At 45.7% G+C, this 9,074-nt stretch overlaps 1 protein-coding gene across 2 annotated transcripts in view; it reads right to left on the bottom strand.

The window, feature by feature from the left end:
• Positions 1-5,769: 5,769 nt before the first annotated feature.
• The window catches only part of SIDT1 (SID1 transmembrane family member 1), a 91,771-nt gene continuing 88,466 nt past the window's right edge, over positions 5,770-9,074 (bottom strand). For both annotated transcript variants that reach the window (XM_032852230.1, XM_032852234.1), the window contains one exon: positions 5,770-7,586. In XM_032852230.1, the coding sequence (XP_032708121.1) occupies positions 7,524-7,586 (63 nt within the window). In that variant the 3' untranslated portion in view covers positions 5,770-7,523. The remainder of the gene's footprint in view (positions 7,587-9,074) is intronic.

Here is a 9,074-nt window from a genome sequence, read left to right as displayed (position 1 = left end):
CTTCTTTCTGTGAGAAATTAAGACCATAATGCGGGTGCCTGGGTGGCTCAGTGGGTTAAAGCCTCTGCCTTCAGCTCAGGTCATGATCCCAGGGTCCTGGGATCGAGTCCCGCATTGGGCTCTCTGCTCAGCAGGGAGCCTGCTTACCCCTCCCCTCTCTCTCTGCCTGCCTCTCTGCCTACTTGTGATCTCTGTCAAATTAATAAATGAAATCTTAAAAAAAAAAAGAAATTAAGGCCATAATGCTAATTTACTGCCTACATAAGTTGAGAAGTCTGGTAGGTTGGCTCACTGGTATCAATGTGCCACCCATGTTCCCACGATCCAGTAAGTCCCAGATTTTAGGGAAGATAATGAAAACCCAGGCTTTAACTATGTTTGGGCTGAGCAGGTTGGGTTTTGTTTTTGTACATTGTCTTAATCATATTCAGATCTGTGGTTTGGAAAGAGGCTGAATCCAAATTGTGATGGTGGAGAACTTGCCGCTTCAGGGAGGTTTTTTGGGAACTCATGATTTGATTAGGTTAAATCCCATTTTTTTTAAATGCTGCTGAGTGGCAGATGTGCAAATTCACATTAAATATAAATTATATATATATATATATATATATATATATATATATATATATATATAAAAGCCCAACAGACAGCTTAGGATAGGAGAAGAACACTGGTTAGTATATCAGTGTCGCAAACCAAGTCATGTTATTTTTGCTCTTATTTCAGGACACATTTAAACATTGACCACTACTATCACTTATTTCCAGTGGAGAATGCTGATTCTCCAGTTCAACGCAGGCTCCTTCCTCTTCCTCTGTTTGGTGAGATGAAACCACTCCCTTCTAGAAAGAGAGAGCTGGGCCCCGTCCCCACATCGGAAGATGGTTCAGCTGTTGACTGGAGTGGAGAATTCTGCCTGATCTACCAGACCAGCATTGATCAGTCTGAGAGGCAGATTTGGAGGACTTTTTGATGTGGCGATTTTTTGAGTCTGTGAATGTTTTTTAGGAAACAGAAACCGACTGCATGCCTGTGCTTTCTCTCCATTGTTAATTTAGTTTCTGACCCAGTAGGCTTCCAGTGGAGAGCTGACACCTTATGAAAAACATGTATTTTAATTTAAAATGGATCTTTGGGCCTGTAGCCCTTTGCCAAGTACAATCTTTGAATTTATAAAATGGACTTTGGTTTTCAACGTTACAACCTCAGAGGCTGAAGCAACAGCCCTCCCATGAATCCAGCTGTTCCAGTTTAAGCGAGCCACAGTGATCCAAACCCGTGGTTTTATCCGTTGGCTTTCCTAAAGCATGGTAGGTTTCATTGTTACTCAGCTTTATATAACAGACATGCATCTTCTGAATTTTGCTGAAACCTTCTCTTTTTGTTAAGGTGTTCAATAGTTACACAATTCTAGGCTACATGGTTTGCACGTATAGACACAAGCATACATGAGAGTAGAGCTTTCCTTACAACACAGTCTGTCTTCCCTTTCTCTGGTCTCTGTACCCAAGCTACTCATTTCAGACTAAGAACCCAGGTTTTGGCACCATTCACTTCATCTAGACAACAGTGACTGGAGTGTCAGTTTCTCCATCTGGCAAATGTAATAACACTGCCTACTTTACAGGGAAGTGGGGTTCAGGATTAAAGACGGTAATGTACATAAAACCCTTGACACGATACCTGATGCCAAATGATCTGTTGTAATAATGATCAGTTCTGCAGACTCAAAGATTCTAGCGTTTGAGGTGAGAAGGCAATTGTTTCCAACAGCAAGGCTCTGCTTAAAGGGCAGGTGGAGAAGCTCTGTCTCCTGCTTGTCCTAAAGCAGTGAGGGATGGGGCGTTGCAGTTCCTCAGAATTAGGGAGTTGGAGCAGTTTTTGCTTCCTCGAGAATAGATTGAGATGATCCCCACTCCAACTCTCTTTCTGGATCTCTGTTATCCACTAAGATTGAAATCGGGACTTTCATTTTCCTTATGAAAAACTGGAGGTGGTCAGTTCAAGCAGGAGAGAAGCTACGTTGTATCAGCAGCAAGTTTAGGACTTCACATCTGGGGATAAAAATTGCTGGTGCTTATTTGGACTTTTTTCTGGTTTGGATCTAATGATAAGATTCTCAGAAGACCACTCTCTTGTTGGAGAGCTTGGCCCACTTAACTGACAGATTGGGAGGATGTGCTTCATGTCCATCTTCCCTTTTGGACCCTGGATCCTATGACGGAAGAGATTGTGTGTTTGTCGATTGCTGCGTCCACCTCCACACAGAGTCTGGCCTGTGTACTTCTGATTGACTCTTAGCCAAAGCAGTATTTCAGACTCTATGTAAGTGGACAGAGAAGAGGTGAGGAAGGAGAGGTTAAGAGAGAAATGGATCCTTTGACAAGTAGGTTATTTTATCAGGTGTCCTATGTTGAGAGACAAGCAGAGTGAGCCTCAGGTCTGAATTTGTCCTCTTCCCCAAAGGGGCCTGCCTAAGACTGGGTACTGAGCCTTATGAAAAGCTTAGTTAGCAGCATAATAATATAGATCATAAATATATATTATGATCTTTATATATATATATATTATGATCTTTATATAATAAAGATCATAAAATGCAAATCAACTTTTTTCTGTGATGGCAATATTATAGAGAGCTTTTGAATTATTTTGGATAACTTGATAGTCACTTAAAAATTTAGAGTCCTAGGGGCGCCTGGGTGGCTCAGTGGGTTAAGCCGCTGCCTTCGGCTCAGGTCATGATCTCAGGGTCCTGGGATCGAGTCCCGCATCAGGCTCTCTGCTCAGCAGGGAGCCTGCTTCCCTCTCTCTCTGCCTGCCTCTCCATCTACTTGTGATCTCTGTCAAATAAATAAATAAAATCTTTTAAAAAAAATTTAAAGTCCTAATTCATAAAGAAGGTGGGGAGATAGGGCGGAGGAGGGCCCCAGGAGTGAACCATAGTGGGGCTGGTGTCAGACTTCTCTTGCCCAGACTTGAAAATCTTTCACTGTTTGAATCTCTCATTTTCTAAATCAGAACTATAATGCCGAACAAGAGATAAAACACCTAGACTTTGTTTAGCTCTTGACTGAGAGGTGATACGACTTCAAGACTATTCTATGTATAAAATATGGTAGTTAATTATTTTTCATCTCTAGCGAAATGTGTAAATCTGAGATGACAGAAACTTTCAGGTGACAAAAAGGACATAGGACAGAGCCAAACAAATTTTTTAAAATTTGAAGTTTAGGGAAAATGATAAAATTTTTAAAAATTTGAAATTTAGGGAAGATGATAAAATCTCCTATTCTAGGGGCACCTGGGTGGCTCAGTGGGTTAAAGCCTCTGCCTTCAGCTTGGGTCGTGATCTCAGGGTCCTGGGATCGAGCCCCGCATCGGGCTCTCTGCTCAGCGGGGAGCCTGCTTCCTCCTCTCTCTCTCTTCCTGCCACTCTGCCTACTTGTGATCTCTGTCTGTCAAATAAATAAATAAAATCTTTAAAAAAAAAAATCTCCTATTCTAGGGATATTTAGGAAGAAGGTAGAGTCCATTTCCCTGAGGTTGGAAAGAACAAGGGGTAATTCTATGTGAACAATGGTAACCACTTAATCTTCCTTGTGCATCAGTAAGAACAGCAAGACCACCCTTGAGGGAAAACTGTACAAAATCCGCCCTTGGAGCTCACAGGGTAGGGGGTCTCTTCTCGCAGAGGATCCCGTCCAAGCAAAACTATTACTACAGCCCTGATGGAAACTCATGGGGAAGGCTGATCTGTGAGTTCCACGAAGCTTATTTGAATTCACGTGTGTTAAGGACCAAGGTTTACCTCATTGGCAATAGTGAGGGGATAATATTGAGGGGACAATTTAATATTGAGGGGACAAAAAAACCTAGTCACACAATATATCCTGTCTCCACCAAACGGCGTTGACAACCACCACAAAGAAACCTGTCACAAACTGGGCAGAATCATGCTAACCAAGGCTTTTTACATTTCTTCAGGCAGGGCAGATCGCATCTTTACTCACAATGCTTTTCCTTAGTTTCACCAGCGATATTAGTCATTTCAAAACCTGGATGAGCTTTTCCTGCTTCTTTCTGGGGCCAGTTCTCTTTCCCAAAGGCCGAAGCCCCTCTTCATATGGGGTGACCCTCCACGCTTTCCCTCCGGAGCATTTGTTGAGGGAGCAGGGAGGGTGAGGGGAACGTTTGCACAGGGCTTTCCCTGAACGATAGTAGAAACAGCTACTCGAAAAAGGAGCAAATCCAGGTTTTCTTTGAGATTCCCAGGGCAGAGATGGAGGTAATGAGGTGTGACCCACAGAGCTGGATTTTCCACTTGGCCTAACTTTGGGAGTGATTTTTCATTGGAGTTGGAGTAAGAGCATTAAGGGCCAGAGACAGTGACTTGCAGCAGTAAAGGGCAAGGGGGCCCCGGGGCTGGGAGATTTGATAAATCTGGACGGTATCTCTGAAGGCAAAGAGGCCCCCAGACTGCCTTCAGGGCCTCCTGGAACTGAGGACAGGAAACGGAACAGCAGGTTTCAGTGAACAGCATCTAGAGGAGAGAGAGGCCATCCTGGTGGAGAGGCTGCTCCCTGTGGGGTTCACGGGGTAGGTGACACTCTCCTCTGTCCCTGCACTGCCCTCGGGGCTCTGCACATCTCCACTTCTGTCTCCCTCACGTAGTGGGCGTGATAGGAGAGGATCAGAGAGTTCCAGCGACTTGCCCCAGGTCACAAAGTGAGCATGTGAACATATTTGGTCTAAAATCAGGCTCCAGAATCTTTCTCAGACTCCACTGTTCTTTCCATGAATAATGTTTATCTTTGTTTCTCCCTTTCTCCCAAGCTTTACAAAGAGACAGTATCTCCGGGAAGGAGAAATATTTGGAGATTGTCAGACTTGCTGACCCATGCATTTGGTGACCCCACAGAACATTCTGGTGGTTGGTCAGAGCTCTCAAGGAAGCAGCTGCCACTTTCTCTTCCCTGGGGAGCTGGTTGGGTGAGCTCCTTCAGTCACCGAAAGTCCCTTCCCCAGATAGACTCTGGTTTTCCACCGGCTTCTCCCTCTGCTAAAATAAAACTGGGCTAATCCCTCAACCACGCAATGTCAACAGGTGGACTCGCCTCTCCAGCATTCGTCAGAGGTGTGAAGAGGTCCTTTTTTTTTTTCTGTGCACATCTTTGCTCCTCTGGACGCCACATGTCTGTCCTGATCCCGCTGACCTCCTCTGATTACTTCTGTGCCTGCTCTGCCAAAAGCCTCTTCACAGTGACTGTTTTCTCCGGTTACCTCTGGCTGAACTTGGCTTTCAGAGTTACCTTCACTTCTCTTTAAAAAGCAACGTCCATGGGCACAGGCGCAAGCTGTGGACGGGGGCCGTTGGGCTGTGAAAAGCTCCGATTGCCCCCCGCTCCCCCACCCCATTCCTATTAACCCCAAGGATGCTGTCGGATGACCTTCTCATGTCCTCCGGCCACAACGTTGCCATTGTAGAAAGCAATAGCAACAAGTGCGTGAGGAATTGAGGACTCTAAGGGCGGGCTTGGTCTGGGTTTTTAGTCCTGCTGCAGAGAAAAGAACTAACCACGGTGTGTGAGTTCACAGCACACTACAGACACGATGGGAACACAGTCAAGCACATGGCAGCCCCACCTGACACATTCTCCAAACAAGCAACTGCACAGGTAATGCATCTCACAATTTATTCACTTTGGGCTACAGGGCCACTCAAACAGACTTTGTCCACATTTTCTTAGTGCATCTTTTTTTTTTTTGAAACCATCCATTAAAATAAAAGAATTAGGTCAAATACACCATAGTTAAACAGATTTGAGATTTGTTTAGATCTTAGACTAACACCACCATTTAATAGGTGGTCTTCATATGGCCCATGGAAGCCAACAGTTTTTAAGGAATAAAGAAAAGCAGAAAACCAAATATGAATTTGGGGCCACTTTAGGAAAAGTAAATCACAGAAAGTTCCATTAAAAGCATCTTTGCGTTGTTAAACTTTTCAAACTTCCAAAATGTGATTTTTGGCCATTATGCAAATATTTTAGAGACAGAATAATTTTTTTTTTAAAGGACACCTAATCCGTTTCTCTAATGAATGATCAAGAAAGCAGGGAGTACAGGTGACTTCAGTTTCACAGGCAAATATATATGGGGTACACATTTCTATGTCTATTTTCTGATTACATCTTACTCCAGGTAATGAGGGTGCTTGGTCCAGATGGGGCTCATCAGGGGCAGAATTGCCGGACGGTGTGAGAGAAGTGGGTGGCTGAGCTCTGTCACATCTTGCTGGGAGAGAATGAAAATCAGGTGCAAATAAAAGGCAGTCCTTAATCGGCTTGCTCTTTGCAACTCAAGAGGATGAGTAAAACGAGTTCACCCCAAGAATTATTTCTAGAGAACTCCAGGGAGAAAATCTGGAGCCCCTGATCTGCAGAAAGTGACAGGGGGTTTGGTTGGTGGTGGAGGACCCCCCAGTGCAGTGCCCCTGATTAGAGCAATGATTTATTCCCCACAGGTGACGTGGGCCCAGAATTTAGCTGTCTGAATTGGAGGCACGAGAAAGCAATTTCGCCTTTGCTGCATTTGCCCCGGGAGCCACGTCCTTAGGGTGAGGTCTGTTTGCTTGATGCCGATGTCACCAGTCTCTCGGCCTATCTGTCAATCTTCTCGTTCCTGAGGCTAGAAGAGTTTTTCCTGTTTCCCCTTCTGCCTTGGAGCTGATGGGGTAATAGAGCCTTCCCGAGAGAGAAGAGCCTGAGTCGTGGGGTCAACACACAGCAGTGAGATGAAGACACAGAAGTAGGTAAGCACCCAAGACTTGGGCCCAGAGACAGTCACCTGTGAGAACAACTGTGTGACAAAGCCCAATCCAGAGCCCTTCTAACGGGGTCAGGAGCCTGGGGGACACATACAGCATTCCTTCCAAGGAGGTGATTAGCTGGTCCTACTAAAAGAACTATCCCAGTTGGGTAGGGGCTTGGGTTCAGCCCTCCACCGGACTCTGAGGATTCTCCGTCGTCCCTGGACCTCGGAGGAGCAAGCTGGTGCTCTGGGATGTGTAGAGCAACAGCTGTGGAGGTGCAGAGGGGGTCACCTCAAGTCTGAGCAGGAGACCCAAGCTGCTGGCCTCTCTGGGCCTGGAGGCAGCTGGATGAAGAGGGCAGTGTCGCTCCCCCTAGCTGGTAAATCTCGTGGGGGTGGGAGGGGTCCCAAGACAGTGAGTTGACTTGGATGCAGCTTTTGTCCATGTCAGGGCTGCACACGACAGGGGATGGGAGTCCCTTGACTCTTCAGGGCTTGCCTCTGGCCATACCCATGGCTTCTCTTCTGCTGCCCTGCTCGCAGGCTTGAGTCTCCCTCCAGCCCCTCACCTTTCTGGGGGAATGCTCACAGAACTGACTTGACAGAGGGGGAGTGGAGCATTTGGCAGTGGTGACTTGCTGCAGTCCCTGTATTTTCATGAAACAGCACCAAGATCGACTGCTCCCTCTCCCTCTCTTAAAGCTGGAGGCTCAGAAGACAGGGATCTGGTCTCTCCGGACCACATCTAGGTCATCATCCAAGGTTAACAAAACCTGGAACGAGAGGGGCAGAGAGATGACGGGGCTGCACAGTCACAGCCAGGGTAAGCACCTACCCACACAGGCTGGCTCTTACCCCTTACTTGCCTTTCTGTCCTCTACAGCTTTCTGCAATGCAGCACTCTCTACAGGTGATTATTAGGATTACATAATTCATGTATTAATTCAAATGTTTATCGGGGGTCTATGGTGTGCTATTCTAAATGCCAGAGATATAGTTTGGAACACAAGGGACAAAACTGCCAGCCCTTCTGGAGCTTACATTTGAGAGACAACTTCAGACGTGAAGCAAATACCTGAGTACAGTATAGCATGCTAATGAGGTGAGCTAAGTATGGTGTACTGGGTAATAATATGCAATAAAAACAGTAATGGAAATTAGACTACGGAGGGGACACAAGAACTATGGGGTGAGGAAAGGTAAAAAAAGTGCTAATAGGGTGGCCAGGGAAGTTATCACTTAGGGACATTTGGCTAATGATTTAGAGGAAAGGAAGTCTTATTGCATATAGAGTATGGCTATATAAGAAATGCACACCCCTCCTCCACTTTTAGTTCCCTCTGCCATCACTTCTTCGCGTGGAAACTTTCACCCCACTTTTGTTTATCTCTTTTTCTCTAATGAAAGTGTTCATCAGAAATAAAAGTCACGAGGAACGAGGTTTATGCGGATTGTTGAACTTCCCCAGCTAACCACCAGGGGGCAGCCCCGCTCCGCCCTCGAGACAGTGCGGCCGCAGCGCCCGCACCTCGGGGAGTGCCGGGGGCACAGGTCTCCTTCGCTGCGTTGTTTTGTCGGCTGAATCTGTGTCCAGGCACTGCGGAGTTTTAATTTGGAAAAATCTATAAATGAGGATGAATCGATGCCAGGAGTGATCATCCAAGGTTGTTAGTATATGCACAGCTTCTGGAAAGGTGTTTTGGGTCCCAAGGAATGGAGGGATTACAGGAGAGGTCTGGGGAGACTGGTGAGAAGCAGCAGAGGCCTGGGCTGCTCTCCTGAGTACGCTAGGAATTTGTAAAATATCTGTAAGATATTCAGTGAGACTGGAAGAGGAGGAGGAGTGTGAGGGCAGCACAGGGAGGAATTATCTAATGTCACCCGAATGTGAGTGAATGCCAAAGTGATTCTTGGGGCGATTCATGTCATGCGAGTTCTAACAACAAATTCAGTCCGGACCAGGGCATTTAAGAAAAATCATTTTGTCACTCTGTCTTAAAATATTGGGGAGTAAAAGGAAAAGGAAAACAAAGCTCTAACTGAAGGAGAAAAAAAATAAAATCGTCTGTATACTGAATTACAATGAGGAACTGGAAAGGGAAGTACGAGAGAAATACAAAAGGGTAAGGAAGAGGGGGAAAAAGAAAAAACATATGGATGTGAAGAAAGAAGAAATTAACATAAAGGTATTTTTAGGGGCGCCTGGGTGGCTCATTCAGTTAAATGTCTGCCTTCTGCTCAGGTCATGATCTCAGGATCCT

The sequence above is a fragment of the Lontra canadensis genome, unplaced genomic scaffold (assembly GCF_010015895.1).
Source record: "Lontra canadensis isolate GAN:19392208 unplaced genomic scaffold, GSC_riverotter_1.0 scaffold6, whole genome shotgun sequence".
Lineage (NCBI taxonomy): Eukaryota > Metazoa > Chordata > Mammalia > Carnivora > Mustelidae > Lontra > Lontra canadensis.
The sequence above is the reverse complement of the archived record's forward strand: the minus strand, read 5'-3'. Positions and strand labels throughout refer to the sequence as shown.